This window comes from Schistocerca nitens, chromosome 2 (genome assembly GCF_023898315.1).
Source record: "Schistocerca nitens isolate TAMUIC-IGC-003100 chromosome 2, iqSchNite1.1, whole genome shotgun sequence".
NCBI lineage: Eukaryota > Metazoa > Arthropoda > Insecta > Orthoptera > Acrididae > Schistocerca > Schistocerca nitens.
In genome coordinates, this window is record NC_064615.1 from 403,470,875 (window position 1) to 403,491,159 (window position 20,285).

General features: G+C 48.9%; 1 protein-coding gene across 1 annotated transcript in view; it reads right to left on the reverse strand.

The window, feature by feature from the left end:
• The window catches only part of LOC126235050 (uncharacterized), a 44,731-nt gene that overhangs the window by 13,764 nt on the left and 10,682 nt on the right, over positions 1-20,285 (reverse strand). The window contains exon 2 of the mRNA XM_049943786.1: positions 17,139-17,499. Coding sequence (XP_049799743.1) covers positions 17,139-17,499 — 361 coding nt within the window. The remainder of the gene's footprint in view (positions 1-17,138; positions 17,500-20,285) is intronic.

The following is a 20,285-nucleotide window of genomic DNA, read 5'->3' on the forward strand; positions in this document are numbered from 1 at the left end:
TTTAAGCAGCATCATTTTTATGCTGTCACCAGCATTCTTTATTAGTTTTGCAGGGATGTCATCAATACCCGTTTTTTTGTCCAATAGTTCTTTTAGAGCTCTGTCAAATTCTTCTTGCACAAGGTCATCTCCCTTGTCATCTTCGTCTACTTGCTCTTCTCTTTCTACTACTTCCTCCGAAAGAGGTGTTCCGGCATACAACTCTTCTATGTATTCTTTCAATCTTTTCACCATGTCTTCACCAAACAGCATTTTCTCCTCTTCATTTTCTGTTGTGCCTGCGAGTGTTACGTTTGTTAAAAATTGATTTGCTTTTCTGTAGGCTAAATCAGTTCTTCCGTTTTGCACATTTTCTTCCACTTCCCTGCACATTTCTTCAAAAACTGTTTCTTTTGTTTTCCTAGCTTCTCTAATAACTAAATTCCTTAATCTTCTGTATTCGGTTTTTCCTTGTTCATCAGTTGTATTTTTGTATGAGCTCGTGTTTTCTATAAGCTCTGAGTACGAAGGGCCAAAAGAAGCGACATTCCACCAATAAATGGGTTACCGACAGCCTGGCACCACAACCACATTGTGGGGGTCGTTCGTTACGCGAAAGTAAACAATGAGCAAGCCTGTTGTGACCAACGTGTAGATGACAAAAGAGAGTGGACTCCTCTCAAGACGAGCGGAAGGAAGAGCGCCAAACCGCAGTAGGCTCCTCGACGATGCAGAGAAGTGCACCAGATGTCATTCCACTTTTGGGCAAAGACAGATTTAATGTGTATCCGCATATCTGCAACTGGAATATATATATATATATATATATATATATATATATATATAGAGAGAGAGAGAGAGAGAGAGAGAGAGAGAGAGAGAGAGAGAGAGAGAGAGAGAGAGAGAGAGAGAGAGAGACTAGCCAAACAGCCAGTTCATTCCCTGCGATACCCACATCATGTGGGACCCAGAGAAAGAGACCTGAGCAGTTGGCTCGACCAAGGGCAGGTAGGTCATGGACTACAGAGACCAAAGGGTGACGAGAGTAGCATCGGTCAATAGCCTGCAGGCTGCTCATTGAGTCAGTACAAATGGAAACACTGTGGAGGGAGGCCTGAGACACAAAATAGAGGGCTCTGTGAATGGCTAGAAGCTCTGCTGTATACACACTATATGATCCCATCAAACTGTGTTCTAAGCCAGTAGGAGACGTGAAAGCGTATCTCACCTGATCTATTGTCTTCGAACCATCAGAGTAGAAGACGGTGACACTATGGAAATCTGCAAGGATGGCACAAACAAGATGCCAGAAAACCACATGGGCGACAGAGACCTGGAATGGGTCGGTCCTAAACTGTGGTCTAGGCACCATCCAAGGGAGAGGGGGGTTGTGGGAGGAAATACGGAGGGCTCATTCCAGGGAGTGGAGATAGATATCTCAACAGAGGAAGTGAGACACATTCAAACCGGTAATCCCACACATGAGCGATTGTCAGGAGGGAGACATCCCTAGTTTGCGAAGAGGACAGAGTACACAGGATAATCAGGTAATTTGCGAATGGCGAGTGCGTAAGAAACCAGGAGTTGGCTCCATCGTCTTTGTAGGGGATGGGGGGGGGGGGGCGAATCTCTCTGTGCCTGTGAGGTGACTCCATGGGACTAGTGTGAAAGGCACCAATAGGCAGACACCCCACAAGGTCAAGTATTTGCAGATTGGAAGTATCTGCTGAGCAAAAGACCTGACTACCATAATCTAGTCTGCACAAGACCAGAGCATGGGGAAGATGAAGGGTGATATGCTCTGCACCCCAAGATGTGTGGGCCAGGATGCCGAGAACATTAAGCCTCCGCTTGCATGTAGCCTTTAGGTGGCTAATACGGGGCAGCCACATCAGTCTTTTGCCAAAAATAAAGCCCAAGAAACGGGTCTGTGCTACGACATCGAGGAACTGGTCACTTTAAGTTCTGGGTCGCGGTGTACTGTGGGTCGACAACAAAAAAGCATAGCCGCGTTTTGGCGGGAGGAAACGAAGCCCTGGGAGATGGCTCATTCAGAGGCCCATCAGATTGCGCCTTGGAGCCAGCACTCAGCAGATGCTACCGAGGGCGGACTGCACCAGATGCAAAAATCGACTTACAACGATGGGGTAACCACAGGCCCAACAGAGGTTAAAACCCGTTGATGGCTATGAAGAAGAGTGTGACACTTAACACAGAACCCTGTAGGATACCGTTCTGAATCCAAGGGGCGCTGGGTGAAGTACCAACTGTAATCTGGAAGAGCTGGTGAGATAAAAACTCGTGGATAAAAATCTGAAGTGGGCCGCAAAAACCCAGTCTTTGAGATGTAGTGGCGCCAAGCCATGTCGTATGCCTTTTGTAGGTAGAAGGAGACTACGACAAGGTGCAGGTGGTAAATAAAAGACTGTCACATTGCTGTTTCCAATCTGAGTAAATGCTCAGTTGGAGATGGTCCTTCCCAGAAACCACTCTGATACAGGGGACAAAAGCCCCGAGATTCGAGTATCCAACATAATCTGAAGCCAGCCATCCTCTCTAATATTTTACAAAGTACATTTGTCAGACTAATCGCGCAATACCTGTCAAGAGAGGGTGGGTTCTTCCCAGGGGATAATTATGCATTGTGACGGGAAAGCACCCATGAGCCAAATGCAGTTAAATACTCACAGGGGGTGTTGCCTCTGGGGAACGTCCAAGTGCTGGGTCATCTGACTGTGTATAGAATCTGGGCTTAGGGCTATGTCACGTGAAGAGGTAAGAGCCTTCAAATTCCCATTCAGTAAGGGTTCATTATAGGATACAGCATGGTGCGAGCTTAAACAGAAGGGGTTTGTTCAACTTCGTTTCTGCCAGAGAACGGTAGCAGGATAGGAAGAGGACGCCAGTGCCATCGCGAGGTGTTCTGCAAGGACCAATGGATCAGTGCACAAAGCACCTTTGATGTTAAGACCCTGGACAGTTGACTGCCAGTGGCAGCCCAGAAGGCTATGGAGCTTGGACCAAACCTGCAATGAAGAGGCATATGTCCCCAGGGAGGAAACGCAGTGTTTCCCGGATTTCTTTTTACTCTGCTTAATAAGGTAATGAGCCTCAGCACTGGGACACTTAAAAGCGAGGAGGCTGGTCTGTGAAGGGTTTCATTTAGATCGCTGCACCGCCCAGCTGTGGTCCTGAACAGCAACTGCTATATCCTAGATACACAACAGTACCGGTTGATGATGTGGACCTGTGGATGGGGGGATAGCAGCGCCACCAGCAAGAAGAATGGTGACAGAGACGCACTGCACGACCCCATCAGAGCAATTTGAGAGGCAGGCATCTAAGTGCACAGCAGGCATGTATAAGGGCCAACTGGCCCTGTGGAAAGACCAACAGAGGGCCCTGACTGCCTGGTGGCAGCAGAGGAGAAGTAGAATCACTTGGAAGTGGTCACTGTTACGAAGATAATCATGAGATGACCATTGTAGGTAAGCCACGAGAGCTGGGAAGAAGATTGCGAGATCGACAGCAGTGAAGGTGCCATGAGCGGCACTGAGGTGGGTAGGGGAACCATCTTTGAGGAGAGAAATCGAAGTCTGTAGTAAGTTGGTCAATTTTTTTTGTTTTTTTTTTTGTGGTTTTAGGGCGCACAGCGTCAACGGTCATTAGCGCCCAGACTACTTTAGGAATGCACCGCGAGTCACAAGTTTAAAACAGCAACGAAACGGAAAACACGATGAAAGACATACTGACAGGCATAGGATGAAAAAAGAAAACAGCATAATCAAATGTCCTTTGAGAGGGTTGTCAAATTGATAAAATGAAGAACGCGAGCAGCTGCTCGTGGGTCATCCGCTAAAATGGCTTCTACAGTACATGGCAGGCCAATATCGACACGTAGGGTGTTAAAATTCGGACACGACGTTAAAATGTGGCGGACCGTCAGCAATTGCCCACATGGGCAGAACGGCGCCGGCGCAGCCGTCAGCAGATGGCGATGGCTGAACCGGCAGTGGCCAATTCGCAACCGGGCCAAAACTACCTCCTCCCGCCGAGAAGGGCGTGAGGAGGACGTCCAAGCCACGGGAAGAGCTTTCAAGGCCCGAAGCTTGTTGTCTGGAAGTGCAGCCCAATCGGCATGCCACAGCGATACAATGCGCCGACAAATTACCCTGCTACAATCTGACGAAGGGACACAACAAGAAGCTGTCCGAGGCTGGAGACCGCAGCCTTGGCCGCGGCATCTGCAGCTTCGTTCCCAGGGATACCGACATGGCCAGGAACCCATATAAAGCTAACCGGAGAACCGACGTCCACCAGCTGCTGAAGAGAGCGTTGGATCCGGTGCACGAAAGGGTGAACCGGGTACGGATCACCGAGGCTCTGGATAGCGCTCAGGGAATCGGAGCAGATGACATATGCAGAATGTCGGTGGCGGCAGATGTAAAGGACAGCCTGGTAGAGGGCAAAGAGCTCAGCTGTGAAGACCGAACAATGGCCATGGAGCCGATATTGGAAACTTTGTGCCCCGACAATAAAAGAACACCCGACCCCGTCATTGGTCTTAGAGCCATCTGTATAAATGAAGGTCATATTAATGAACTTCGAACGAAGTTCGACAAAACGGGAGTGGTAGACTGAACCGGGGGTAACCTCCTTCGGGAGTGAGCAGAGGTCAACGTGGACGCGAACCTGAGCCTGGAGCCAAGGTGGCGCGTGGCTCTCGCCCACTCGAAAGGTGGCAGGGAGTGAAAAATGAAGGTGTTGAAAGAGGCGACGAAAGCGAACTCCAGGGGGTAGCAGGGCGGAGACATACAACCCGTATTGACTGTCGAGAGAGTCATCAAAAAAGGAACGATAAGACGGGTGGTCGGGCATTGCCAGTAGCCGACAGGCATACCGACAAAGCAGTATATCGCGCCGGTAGGTGAGTGGCAACTCACCAGCGTCAGCATGAAGACTCTCGACGGGACTAATATAAAACGCTCCGATCGCAAGTCGTAAACCCCGATGTTGTATGGAGTTGAGGCGGCGTAAGATGGATGGCCGTGCAGAGGAGTATACGAAGCTCCCATAATCCAGCTTGGAGCGGACGATCGACCGATATAGGCGAAGTAGGACGGTTCGATCCGCTCCCCACGACATACCACTGAGAACACGGAGGACATTGAGAGAACGGGTACAACGGGCAGCCAAATAAGACATGTGGAGACCAACTAAGTTTCCTGTCAAATGTAAGACCTAAAAATTTTGTTGTCTCCACGAATGGGAGAGCAACGGGACCGAGTCGTAAGGACGGTGGGAGAAACTCTTTGTAGCGCCAGAAGTTAATACAGACTGTCTTCTCGGCAGAAAAACGGAAGCCATTGGCGACACTCCAGGAGTAAAGACAGTCAAGAGAACGCTGAAGACAGCGCTCCAGGAAACACGTACGCTGCGCGCTGCAATAGATGGTAAAATCGTCCACGAAAAGGGAGCCTGATACATCAGCTGGGAGGCAATCCATTATTGGATTGATCGCTATGGCGAAGAGAGGGACGCTCAAAACTGAGCCCTGTGGCACCCCATTCTCCTGGCGAAAGGTGTCTGACAGGACAGAACCCACACGTACCCTGAACTGTCGATCCATTAAAAAGGAACGAATAAAAAGAGGGAGGCGACCGCGAAGGCCCCATGTATGCATGGTGCGGAGAATGCCCGCCCTCCAACAGGTGTCGTAAGCCTTCTCCAAATCAAAGGACACAGCCGCGGTCAGGCGCTTCCGCAAGAAGTTATTCATAATGAAGGTCGACAAGGTAACCAGATGGTCAACAGCAGACCGGCGCCTACGAAATCCACATTGTACATTGGTAAGGAGGCGTCGAGACTCTAGCAGCCAAACCAATCGAGAGTTAACCATTCGCTCCATCACTTTACAGACACAGCTGGTAAGCGAGATGGGTCGATAACTGGAAGGCAAGTGCTTGTCCTTCCCCGGCTTAGGAATCGGGACAACAATAGACTCGCGCCAGCATGCGGGAACATGTCCCTCAATCCAGATGCGATTGTAAGTACGAAGAAGAAAACCTTTACCCGCAGGAGAAAGGTTTTCAGCATCTGAATATGAATATAATCAGGCCCTGGAGCGGAGGACCGTGATCGGCCAAGTGCGTTTTCGAGTTCCCGCATGGTGAATGGAGCATTATAACTTTCACGATTCGAGGAGCGGAAGTTAGGTGGCCTAGCCTCCTCTGCCTGTTTGCGGGGGAGGAAGGCAGGGTGGTAATGAGCGGAGCTCGAAACCTCTGCGAAAAAGCGGCCGAAGGCATTGGAGACAGCCTCAGGGGCCACAAGGACGTCATTCGCGACCGTCAAGCCATAAACTGGTGAGTGGACCTTAGTGCCAGATAGCCGGCGCAGGCTACCCCAGACAACAGAAGGAGTAAAACTGTTGAAGGTGCTTGTGAAAGCAGCCCAACTGGCTTTCTTGCTTTCTTTAATAATACGACGGCACTGCGCACGTAATCGTTTATAATTGATACAATTCGCCACTGTAGGGTGGCGTTTAAAGGTGCGTAAAGCACGTCGACGAGCACGTAAAGCGTCTCTACATGCTGTGGTCCACCAGGGGACCGGTACGCGACGTGGAGAAGAAGTAGGGTGAGGGATGGAATATTCAGCAGCAGTGAGAATGACTTCCGTGAGGTGTGCGACCTGATTATCGCAGCTTGGGAATGTTTGATCCTGAAAGGTCGCCCTGGAAGAGAAGAGCCCCCAGTCTGCTTTGGAGATGTTCCAACTAGATGAGCACGGAGAGGGGGTATGCTGCAGGAGATGGATAACACACGGGAAGTGGTCGCTCGAATATGTATCAGAAAGTGCATACCACTCGAACCGGCGTGCAAGTTGGGGAGTACATATAGAGAGATCTAAATGGGAATAGGTGTGAGATGTGTCCGAAAGAAAAGTAGGGGCGCCAGTATTGAGGCAGACAAGATTGAGCTGGTTGAAAAGGTCTGCTAACAGGGAGCCCCTCGGGCAGGATGCTGGAGAGCCCCAAAGGGGATGGTGGGCATTGAAGTCTCCAGTTAACAAAAATGGTGCAGGTAGCTGAGCAATAAGTTGCATCATGTCTGCCCTGGTAACGGCAGACGACGATGGAGTGTAAACGGTACAAATGGAAAATGTAAAAGTGGGGAGAGTAATGCGGATGGCAACTGCCTGCAGGCCGGTGTGCAACGTGATGGGATCGTAGTAAATATCATCCCGGACCAGCAACATAACCCCTCCATGAGCTGGGATACCTACCACAGGGGGTAGGTCAAAACGCACAGAGGTGTAGTGTGCCAAGGCAATTTGATCGCATGGGCGTAGCTTCGTTTCCTGGAGGGCTACGACGAGCGGACGGTGCAAGCGGAGCAGCAACTTCAAGTCCTCTCGGTTGGAGCGAATGCTGCGAGTATTCCAGTGAATAAGTGCCATCGTAAGAAAAAAAAAAAAAAAAAAAGGAAGATGAAAGAAGGGGTCACCTCGAAGGCCGCTGAGGGCCTGGCTTCGAGCGAGCACTGCCGCCGCTATCAGTAGGCGGACAGTCATCGTCCATTGGGTCTATAGGTTCATCGGCCATCTTGGGAAGATGGCCGGGAGGGGGAGCTTCCTCCGCCGGTGAACGGCCAGATGTTCGGCTACCAGCGGTGCGGCCAGGCGAAACGGATGACGGCCTGGGGCGGCAACCGCTGGGTGGCGCAGGAGAAGAAATGCGCCGTGGCGGAGAAGGAGAACTGTGCTTCCTATTAGCCTTCTTGGAAGGTCGTTTGGTGGAAGTACCGGTCGAAGGCTGGGAGGTCGAGGTACGTAGGAAGTCTGCACGGGACGGTTCCTTCTTGAAGGCCCGTGCATCTGACTTCTGGGTCTTCGTCTTAGCAGAAGCTGATGAAGGGGCTGGTGTCTGTGGGGTGATGGGAGGAAGAGGAGACGTCGACCGCGCGATCCTAGCACTGGCCGAACGGACGACCGTGGTGCTGAAGGTCAGATCGCATGTCTGGGTTGCCACCTCCCTGGTAGTCCGAGGAGAGGCGAGGACAGTACTGTATTTCCCCGCTGGGAGCAGCGTGGGCTTCCTACTAGCCAATAGCTTGCGAGCAGCCGAGGTGGACACTTTCTCTTTGAACCGAATTTCTTGGATACAGCGTTCTTCCTTATAGACAGGACAGTCGCGGGAGGATGCGGCATGGTCACCGTGACAGTTCACACAACGAGGAGACGGAGGTGGACAGTCACCCTCATGGGCATCCCTGCCACAAGTGACACATTTAGCCGCATTGGAACAAGACTGGCGAGTGTGATTGAAACGCTGACACTGGTAGCAGCGCGTAGGTGTCGGGACATAGGGGCGAACAGAAATAACCTCGTAGCCCGCTTTGATGCGCGATGGCAGCTGAACACTATCGAAGGTCAAGAAAAGTGTCCGGGTCGGTACAAGGTCATTGTTGACCTTTTTCATGACCCTATGGACAGCCGTCACGTCCTGCTCAGCGAGGAAAGATTGAATCTCCTCGTCAGGCAAGCCGTCGAGGGATCTAGTATAGACCACACCACGAGACGAATTCAAAGTTCGGTGAGCCTCCACCCGGACAGGGAATGTGTACAGGAGTGTGGCCCGAAGCAGTTTTTGTGCCTGAAAGGCGCTCTCAGTTTCGAGTAATAAGGTACCGTTACGCAACCTGGTACAAGATTTGACAGATCCGGCTATGGCATCGACGCCCTTCTGGATAACGAAAGGGTTGACAGAGGAAAAATCCTTTCCGTCCTCAGATCGAGAAACGACGAGGAACTGTGGGGCAGGCGGTAGTACTTTTGTCACTGGTAGCTGGTCACGTTTCCGTTTTTGGGCAGAAGTCGAGAGAGATGGAGTGGAATCCATTGCGGAGGAATCCCCCATGATTGCCAGCGTCTCTGATGGCGCGCTCCTTCCTTGTGGGGACCCTCTCAGAGGGCACTCCCGCCTTAGGTGAATGTTTACACCTCAGGTCACACCTCCCGAGAAACAGACGGAGGGACCAATCGGCATGGTCAGAAGGTATCAGCTCAGGCAATCACCCCTCCCCGGGCCTGGCCTTTACCAGGGGGTACGCGCGTGCCTTACATGTCTACCCAGGGCGGGGAATTACGCGTTACCCCGTCACCGGCTACGCGTGCGAACGCGTGGGTCGGCCTTCAGGCGCGCACAGGGAGGAAGGAAGAAGAGGAAAAAGGAGAGAGAGAGGACAGTGTCTCAAACGCCGAGGCGGAGACCAGAGAAGGCAACGGGAAGAAGGCAATGAGAAGGCAAGGAGAAGAAGGCAAGGAGAAGAAGGCAAGGAGATTTTGCAGGGGAAAGAGTAAGGAAGACAGTGAGGTGGAGAAGAGCAAAGAAAGGAACCAACCAAAGGAAGGAAGAAACGAGAAGTGAAAAAGCAAAATGACCGCAAATAGAGGTCGTGGAACCGTCCGTCTCCGGACGCAGGCGCTAACTACCCCCTTGAGGGGGAGGGACTCCTTTTAGTCGCCTCTTACGACAGGCAGGAATACCTCGGGCCTATTCTCACCCCGGACCCGCAGGGGGGGTTGGTCAATTTGGAGACACGTACCTCTTCAAGTGGCAATCCCCCACATTGGGTGGTGAGTGTTGTCTCCAAGGAGGATAAATGGGGGTGGGAGGTGATGTAATAAGTTAGACAGTTCAACAGAAGGAAATGGCCCATCCGGAAGGAGGTAGACATTGCAGACAGTGATTGAGCGAGTCGTTTGCATTCTAATCACTATCGCTTCCAGGTTGGCGTGAAGGAAGGTACAGTGACTCGTGACATCTGAGCGAACCAAAGTGCAGACCCCACTGGAGTCTACCCATATTTCTGACAGAACGCCTGATAACAGCAAAATTCCTAGGCGAGTGGTCCTCATGGAAGTGCATTTCTTGAAGAGCATGAGAGGACACAGACTAGGAGGAAATAAGACGTATTTCCATTAGGTGACGATAGTATCCGTTGCAATTCCACTGAATGATCGTGTGGCTGGAATCCACGTTGGACACAGAAGCCAAGAGGACGTCATGTCTGTCAGTGGTCGTCACCGACAAGGATGAGTGACAAATAAGAGGTCAGACTCAGGTTGGGTGTGAGGGGGGTTGAGGAGATGGCACCTGAAGGGGCATTGGGGTGGTCCTTGTCTTGGAACTTAAGATTTTTTTTTCTTCTCCTCCTCCTCTTTCTGAGCTGTAGGAGGGCAGGGCACAGAGTGTAGGCGTCTGCAAGATCTGGAACCAAAAGAGACTGGCAACCATGGTGTGCACAGATAGTGCGTCTTGTGGCCAGGTTGTGGTAGGATGATTCTGGCCTGAGAGATGCCAGGGAGAGGGGTCCCAGGGAGGGACCCCATTACTGACATGTGCCTAAGAAGGGAGGTGCTTCGGTTGGGGAGGTGGAGCAGTTCCCAGAAGAAGGTCGTGGGAACTGCCGAGAAGGGCGAAGTGGAGAGGGGGATGGGGCTGTGGTAAGGAACAAGTAGGAGGGGAAAGGATGTAATTGAAGCAAAAAATTGAAGGAAGTGATACTGGATTAGTATCATTTTTGCCGAGCCCCAGCGTAAGACAGGCGATCCAGGGACTTTTAGTCTTGAATCTGCTTTTCTCTCTTGTAAGCCAGGCAATCCGGCAAGTGAGGGAAGTGGCGGTCATGACAGTTGAACACAGGTGGTGGAACACAGGGGCTTCCATCATGTAGTTGGTGTCCACAGTCACCACACAGAGGGTAGACGGTATCCCTCTCTAAAGCCAGAATGAAGGCGCTGGCATTGGTGCTGTTGTCTTTGGGACCCTGCTGCACACATCGAACAACATGAACGCCGCATCTTTCCAGATTAGACCGGAGTTAATCAGTTTGCAGGATGAGGTCCCTATGAAAAAAATTGGGGGGGGGGCGGGGGTAATAGACCAGCACGAAGAGCTGCAGACTGGGCGGCAGAAGAAGCTTCGATTAACAGGGAGCCCGACCTGAGAGATTCCACCAAACTTGTCCTCAATATTCTCTACACAAAAGAGTGGCTTTGTGGAGGTGAATGTGTTCCCATCCGTCCTATTACAGATGACGTAATAGGGGAAGTGTTTCATCCCAATACGGCGAGCTTGACCCTTCCCTCATGATGTAGCCAGTGAACGGAGGCCGTCAGCTCATCCAAAGTAGCAATGAAAGATCCTTCACCATTCCAAGAGACGGCCATTCGAGAACGGCCAGATCTTTGTGGCTTGGTACACTTAATGCACCAAGCATCCGCCCTGTTAACCACCTACTCCGATCAGGGGCTCTCCCATGACCGCCTTTCAGCCACAAAAAGGGCCACCTGCCATGGCAGCCATTGCCCAGAGGTTCGATGCTCCAGGAAGACAAGCTACAACTTCTTGGCATACATGGGGAGGGAGCAGCTCAAGTATCAGTAGTGTGATCCCTGTGTTGTAAAGGGGCTCAGCCGGATGGATACGAAACAGCCCCACCACACAGACTGGCTACACATGCCTGTGACAGTGGACGGGAAGAAGCGAGGAAGGATTGGGGACACTAGAGAGGAAGCTCTCCCCCAAATGGCTCACACTAAAAACAGAAAATTTAGAAGTGGAGGTCGACCTCAAGCGAGGACCTAAACGACAGGAAGGATGAAAGGACAGGCAGAAGGAACAAAATAGCAAGCAATACAGGGAACCAGGTAAATAGCCAGATCGATATAAATCAGAACACCGTGAGAGGGGAACGAGTGAGAACAGGGTGGGAGGGCAGGGTGAAGGAAATGCAGCCAGGGAGGGAAGAATGGGCTGCAAAAGCTTGGGGACCCGTGTGCGCCACGCACGACCTCAAAAAAACTGAGCCCCCAGGGGCAAGGGGGAATGGCTGAATATGAAGTACGAGTTTCCTGGGAAGGGATAAAAAAAAATCAAAAATAAAATTTTTCACTGACGAACATAGGAAACCAACATGGTTGTTTTACAAACTGGCACGTGAAGCCTTACATGACGAGATGTAGCATAGAAGCATACAGGGTAACGTAAATTTGTTTTCTGCCGTGAAGCAATTGTTATAAGCTAACTTAAGTTAATTTTTCATTCGATGGCCATTTTTCGCATCACACAATTGGTCTTTCACTTCCGAAAATACTATGCACATGTTGTAAGATTAGTGGATATTCCTTGCACTATCTTACTGCAATAGTTATGACAATGCAAGGAACGCTAACATGACTACAGACTCAAGCGTCAGCTGTCGATCGTGTGCTACTGGCAGTCTTCAGTCCTGTTAACTGCGCGCATATCTTGCCCACATGGTGATACACGTGTCCAAGTGCAGCCAGACAGCTCAGCTCACGCGCCCCTCCCTGCTTTAGTAGACTAGTTGCATTTGTAAATACACTGCCAATAAATAGCAGTGTTCGGTCTGCTTTCCCCACAACATTATCTATGTGATCGTTCCAAGTTATTCTTAAATGTAAGCTAAGTTTTTGTCGAATTTACAGCATTTACATTTGTGTGTTTTATCCTGTAACCGAGATTTAGTGGATTTCTTTCGCTACTCATATAGATGATTTCCCTTCTTTTCACTATTTGGAGTTAACTGCCACTTTCTGCATTACACAGGTATCTTGTCCAAATAGTTTTGATCATATTACGACTTTGTAAGACGGTGAATCACAGGGTTTCCTGCATACAGTTTACGAGGGCTACCCAAAGTCTCTCTTAAATCATTTATGTAGATTAGGAACAGCACAGAGCCTTAACACTACCCTGGGGAACGCCAAATATTGGTTGTGTTTTACTCTACAACCTCCCTTCAGTTGCTAAGAACTGCAATCTTTCTGACACGAAATCACGAATGTAGGCACACAGTTGAGACAATATGCTAATTCTGGAATATTTGCTTCGTCTTCTTTGGTGAAGGAATTTTGGAAAACTTTAGTAACTTTGTCATCATCAGTAACCCAACCATTGTTATCGCGCATTGAGGGTATTAATTGTGTCTTTCCGCTCGTGTTCTTTACATATGACCCGAATATCTGGATTATCTGCGAGATTTCTAGACAGTTTTGTTGTGGAAACTCGAAAACGCGTTTCGTACTGAAGTTCACTAAGTTTGCAATTTTGTAAAACTTTGCCAATCTTGGTAAATCCATTATTTTGTAAAGAGATGCATTTCATTTAAACAAGATGGAGAAAAATGGTATCATGAAATTTTAACCCTGGATAACTGATGCCAGTAGGAACCAAATTGCTAATGTTGAGTAGGTCGACAACGCACCATTTTTAAACTAAACTTGGCGCCACGCGCTCCGATTGGCCGTGGGATTGCCCTGTCGCCGTTCGTCGGTTGACGGGCGGCGTTACGGTTGTCTGTTCACACATACAAATGTTCCTCGCCCCGTCACTGACCCAACGTGATACGTACGTGTCAAAGAGGCCCTTCTGTTTGTCTCTACTCACGTCACAGGCAGCCACACGTAAGACTGGCTGCGGACCACACACACGTCATCCGCAATTTAGTCATAAAGTAAGCATGGCGGCACAGTATTCCTTTGAAGAACGAGACCTTTTGTTTATGGACTATCCGACGGTAATGCGCATGAAGCTCGACGCTTGCATGTGGCGTACTATCAACACAGGCTAGGGTTTTGCCGGGGGTTTCTGCGACGTGTTGCACGACATCCCGACTTCCCTGTTGTTTATCGACAGGTGCACCTTCCGTGGGATGGCCTTTACAGCACTCTAAACGTTCGTTACTGGGCAACGGGAAATCCTCACGTCACGTACGTCCCCAGACACAAGGAACTATTTTCGCTCAATATTTGGGCAGGCATTGTGGGTGGCCTTCTGATTGGGCCGGTACTCCTTGACTAACTGGGGGCAAATTACCTGTACTTTTTGGAGAAGACTACTCGCCCTGCTGGAAGATGTTCCCCTTAACAGACGGCTACTCGTGTGGTTACAAGATGGGGCACCCGCATAGAACAGTCGTCCTGTGCGTGGATATTGAAATGACAGCCGGGTAATTGGCAGAGGCGCTCGAAGGACATGGCCCTCGCGATCACCAGATCTCACGCCACCAGACTTTTTCCTGTGGGGATTCTTCAAGGTTCTAGTTCACCCAACCGGAAGCGAACCACCTAGAAACGAAGAGGAATTAATGTATCGCATTCAACATGCCGCCAATCACATCAGGGCAATGGCAGGAATATTTGAAAAGGTTCAGCAGAACACCGTTCGACGTTACCAAGCTTGTGTCGGGTCAAAGGGTCTCCAGTTCGAGCACCTACTTTAAATAAACAATGTCCTAGCTACAAAAAAAGGCCCTTTTCAGTGCAGACAATTTGAAAAATACTTTCTGTACACGAAGTAACAGTTGTTGACGGGTTTGTTCTCGGTACGAATTAGAATGGATGTGTTGGGACCGCGGCGGATTCGCCTCCAAGCCCCCGGAGTGGAAGGTTGGCGCGCTACCATAGAGCGTCTCTCGATACATAGCGATCTCTGGCAGAGAAAGCGTTCGCGATCATGCGTTGTCCACAGCATCCGGCAACAGGGCAATCCCGCGGCCAATCCGAGCGCGTGGCACCAAGGTTCCATAGTTAAAAAACTGTGGACTGTCGACCTGCACAATATGAATAATTTTGTGTTGTTACTGGCATCAGCTATCAAGGGTTAAAATTTCGCGACAATTTTTCTCCACCGTGTATAATGAAATTTGGAAGGTTACCTCATATACTGAGAAGACACGGACAGTTAATTTTTACTCAGAGAGGCAACCATTTGAAAATTGAGATAACTGATGAAAAGAGAATGTAAGTTAAGACGTGTCCAGTACTACTTTCTACATTGAATGTTCAAAATTTCTGGGTCTGAAGTTTCTACTAAGTAGACATCCTCAGGCAAATAATTGCCCCATCTCTGTAAAATAATTCTTCCCTTGCACAAACTTTACTTCACTGGTATTGACTTGCACGCACGCACGCACGCACGCACGCACGACTATGTGCTGTTTTGTCGACACGCCTACATAGCGACGCTTTTCTCAGATATGGTTCTCACTTTTTCCAGCTCAATGTTTCTTACCGTCATTTGGTCTCTACTTTTATCTGCATTTGTTATAGAAAGTGGTGTAAGGCTGGTCGTCGAACTGTAGCATGAATAAAGTATTCGTGCTGCCCACGGTTCTCGGCAGTATTTTATGATAATGTGTCTCTAGCAACTAACTAATGTCAAGAGCTTCGTGTGTTTTTGTTCTGATCAGTAACAAGCAAAATCATACCGAGACGGTAATTTTAAGGTGCTTATTAAGTGACGTTGGTTAATTCAGCCTCATACCTCAGGAGCAGAGAAAGTGCGCGGTCATTTTGGGGACTAGAGTATGTGCGAGGAGGAATGTTTTACTGTTCTTCCAGTACTGCCATCTCATGGGCGTGGGCGACTCATCCTGATCAGTTGCTGTGGTACACATTTTGACACAGAGGTAACAGATTCCCAAAAGTGCATTTCAGAGGCGATTATCTTCAAACGTGGTAATTAATTAGTTGTGTTTCATTGATCAGTCTCATGGTGACCGTTATGATGTGGAAAGTCTCCAGTGCATAAGAAATGCACTCATGAATAAAGTGTTATCTACTCCACTCTCTTAAATGGCACAAAATGCATATACTATGCCTACAGATTTATTTATTGCTATTCAAGAATTCATCTATGGTATGTATGTGTAGCAAGGAATACGAAATTAAATGATGTCTGTTGTACTGAAAAGCAGTAGTAAGCGTTTAGTAAACATTTGTGATCGTGTCTCGTATGGGTTAATGCAGTTACATCTAAGTAATGTCTTATTAATTAGTTGCTCATTCATTCGCATAGACAACACAGTGATCGCTAGCAGTTACAGTGTCAGCAACTACAAGGTCGCTGAAGGTGGGAGCGTCGGGAGTCTGCGGCCAACTTACTCCACACTCACAATAGACAGCCTACTGGGGTCTCTCAGCATAATTTATGTAGGTTACCAATTAATAATAATGCCGGTAAATATGCGGCCCGAGGTGCCGCTCTACAACATTATTATTGGTTCTTGAGCAAAAGCGTTTGACCACCACTGGTTTAAGACATCCATGAGACGAAAAGAAAGTAAAGAGCAGCGTGGAGGTGACTAAGTGGTACTAAGCAGTTACCTGGGAATGATCTCCCAGGTCAAACGAACAAATCTGAAGGGCTAGGACTTAAAAATTATTTTAAAACACGGCCACTTGTTGTAGAACTCATGGAGCCTATTCTCTGTGATAATCTGCACTTGTCTACAGTCTCTCTTCGAATGGTAACAGAGTCAAGTGTACAGAAGCACAAGTTCGTAAAAGGGTACTACATTCGTGTAAACATTTGCTTCAGACATAATGGAAACTTCCATTTCCCAAAATAAAAGATACTGTGTTTTACGTATTTACCTTATTCCACATCGAGCTGTGTATGTTGAATTAAATGAATAAACCACAGAGAAATGGCAAAGTAAGAACACTTGCCAAAGGCAACAACCGCACACGTTACATCAATTTCTGTGTCTTCGCAATGCAATAGTACGATACAAAAGAAACAGTGACCATATAATCCAGATTTTTGTCACGAGATGTCTGTAATAACACCCATTGCAGAGCTGGATATTGGCATTACGGAACTTTAAAAACATTTAGAATACGCTGTTATTGAGTCTAGATTGGTGAATTAGCAGTACGAAAACATTGCGCGCGCACACACACACACACACACACACACACACACACACACACACACACACACACACACACACACACTTTGGCGTGTTGGTGTGTGTTTCTTTCTTTCTTTCTTTCTCTCTCTCTCTCTCTCTCTCTCTCTCTCTCTGTCTGTGTGTGTGTGCGCTTACTACTTTGCAGCACCACCCTTTTCTAGACATGCTGACGTCAGTTGCAGGTGTATTAGCTCGTATTTACATACGTTTTCTGAGAACCAATGACAGCAATAGTATTACAACTGGAAGTGGTATTCTGCTAAAACAGAGAAGTTCGAAAAAAATTGACGAATTTTGCACAGTGAGAATTTGTTACACAAGTACGAAAAACCGGTCTTGTAATATAGTCTGCATCTGTTGTTAAATTGGTACCTTTTTTATTGGCAGCGTTGTGGCTTGCAGGGTGTAGACGGCGAGGATGACGGCCAGCGGCTGTGTTTCCACGCATGACTGCAGGAAGACTTGCAGCGGCAGAACGGAGTCGATGTCGAGGTCGTGCTGGCGCAGCACGTCGGCCAGTGTGTGGTGGTACAGCTCCAGGAGACCCTGGCCGTACGCCCTCCGCAAATCGCGCAACATGCCCCAGTGCATAAAGATCATTAGGTCATGTGCTGGAGGCTCCAGGTGCACCGTCTGGAAGTCCACCAGCCTTACTGACAGCTCGCCCTTGGCGTCCTCCGCGAACAGCATATTGTTTACCCACAGGTCTCTGTGACACAGCACATTGCGATACCTGCACAGCAAACCAGAATGTGGCGTGGAGCACAAAGACAATTACTAATGTCAATTACGTATTTGCTTCAGGACAGATTTCAACCACGTGGTTAACTCCATTCTTCATTAAAAAGAGTACCACAATTCAACACACAAGCTTTAAGCAAGGCTTTTGGGAGGTGGTTTTACTGAATCGTGTCTGTAAAAGGAAAAACAATAGAAAAACAACGTTTTGAAATATATTCTGTATCAGACGATTTTATGTGAGTTGGATAAGGAACTGAAGCACTAGAAGTATGAAGTTTACTTTCGGCAGTGACTGATGAAGTCTAAAGTTAGTTGGTTGACTGGAGAGGTTAAGGGAACAAGTAACGAGGTCATCAGTCCTTCGATCCGAAGGTGGAACATCCAGAGGTAGAGACGTACAGCGAAAACTTTTCTGGTCTAGTCGGGATATTCATAACACTAAAAACGAGGAAGATAAAAGTGTAAGAGACATTTTGTACAGTCAATAATAAGAGGAAGATGAAGGAAATAGCGAAGTCCCCAGGGCTCTGCATGCGACAGGAAATGTCCCGTTTATAGTTTCCCACCCCTGATCCATCATGAGCGGCCAGTGTTAAGGCAGAAGAGGTTAAGTTGGTTAAGAAGGTCAGCCAAGGGGGTACCTCTCTGACAGGTCCTGGGAAAACCCCAAAGGGGATGATTTGCATTGAAGTCTATGACTAGCAAAAAATGGGGGCGAGAGCTACCCAATAAGCTGAAGAATGTTTGCCCTTGTGGCAGAAAATGACAGAGGGACATAAATGGTACAGAGGGGAAGAAGTCAGGTGGGGAAGGAAACGGCGAACTGCAACACCTTGAAGATTGGTAGTCAGGGAGATGGGCTGACTATGAATGTCATCCAGTATGAGCAGCATGATGCCCCCATGAGACGGAATGCCGACCTTAGGGGGAAGGTCAAATTGAATTCGAGAGAAATGCAGAAGTTCAAAGCGGTCATGAGGGCGCAATTTCGTTTTCAGAAGGCAGGGTACAAGGGGACGCTGCGATGCTAAGAGCAGCAGTAAATCCTCTTTGTGGGATCGAAGGCCGCGAACGTTCCATTGGAGGAGAGTCATGATGAGGAAGAGATATAGGGGTGTCACCTCGGCAGCTACTGAGTGATAGCTGGGGAAGAGTCGCTACTACAGGGCACGGAAGCAGGAGGATCCTGCTCCATGGGATCGAAAGAAGCATCAGCTTGCTTGTGCAGTTGGTGTGTGGAGTCCAACGCTGAAAAAAATGATGTTTGTGCGCACTGGCGACACAGAGGCCAGCTGGGCTAAGGTATCAGGTGGCGACACCATGGAAGAGGACCTCCGAGTTGGCGAAGAAGACCGTTTGCCTTTGGTAGACTACTTCGAGCCTTTCCAGTTAGGGAAGACTGGTGTTTTTTGACTGGGGAAACGGAGGAAGTCTTCACAGGAGTACTACTACTGTCCTTTCCGGCCTACCAGTTGTGTAGCTGGTGGCTTCGCCCCTTGAGGCGAGAGTTTGATGGCTTGTTACACAGCTGTACGGGGGTACCTTGACACTGGGCGATTTCAGAACCTCAGCGCTGACTTGGAGGTCGCACGTCTGCATCGCCATGTTCTTCATGGAGCCAGGGGTAACAAGAACAGAACTTTAGGTACCAGATGGGAGAACGCAGGGTTTGCGACTAGCCAGTAACTTGCGAGTGACTGGGTAAGGCACTTTTTCCTTTACCCGGATCTCTTCAACAGCCTCTCGTCAGGATACATGGGACAATCCTGAGAGGAGACGGCATGGCTGCCTTTGCAGTTGATGCAGCAAGGAGAAGGTGGTGTACAATCGCCCTCGGGCGCATCCCTACCACAGGTGACATTTGGCTGGGTGTCGACAAGACGTTCTAGTGTGGTTGAAACGATGATACTGGTAGCAGCGCATCAGGTTCGGAATGTATGGCTGGACTGTGATAATTTCACACCCTGCTTTAATCTTTGACAGAAGAACCACTCTATCAAAGGTGAATAAGAGTACAGGTGGGCACTAAGGAGGAATCTATTTTTTTCATTAGAAGATGGACAGCAATGACTCCCCGATTGGATTTCAGCCTCAGTCAGACCGTCGAGCAGCCTGGTGTAAATTACACCATGGGAAGAATTCAGAGTTCTATGGGCCTTGACATTAACGGTTTAGCTGTGGAGAAGTGAGGCAGCAAGAGGTTGTGCTTGAGAATCAGAAGTGGTCTCCAAAAGCAAAGTGCCATTCTGTAGACGAGAGCAGGGTTTAACAGGGCCAGCAATTGCATCAATACCTTTCTGAATAATAAACAGGTTTACCGTAGTGAAGGACTTACCATCTGCAGTATGTGAGACCATGAGGAACCGTGGCGCAGCGGGAAAGGTCTTTCGACCATTAGCCTCATTACGTTTACGTTTTGTAGCCGTTGGGTGGGAAGACGGTTAACTCATTGCGAGGAAATCCCCATCACTGCCAAAGTCTCCGATGCTGCACTCCTTCCAACTGGGGACCCCCTTTACAAGGGGACACACCTGCCTTAGGTGATTGTTCACACCTCAGGTCACACCTCCTGAACACCTGACACAGGGACCAATCGCCAATTTGGGAAGGTTACAGCTTAGGTCATCACCTCTCCCTGTGCCTGGCCTATACCAGGGGTACATGCGAACCCTACCTGTCTACCTGGGGCAGGGAATTACGCCTTATCCAGTCACCTGCTAAGCGTCACACGCGTGGGCCGGCCTTCAGGAGAGCACAGGAGGAAGAAGACCGTGAGGA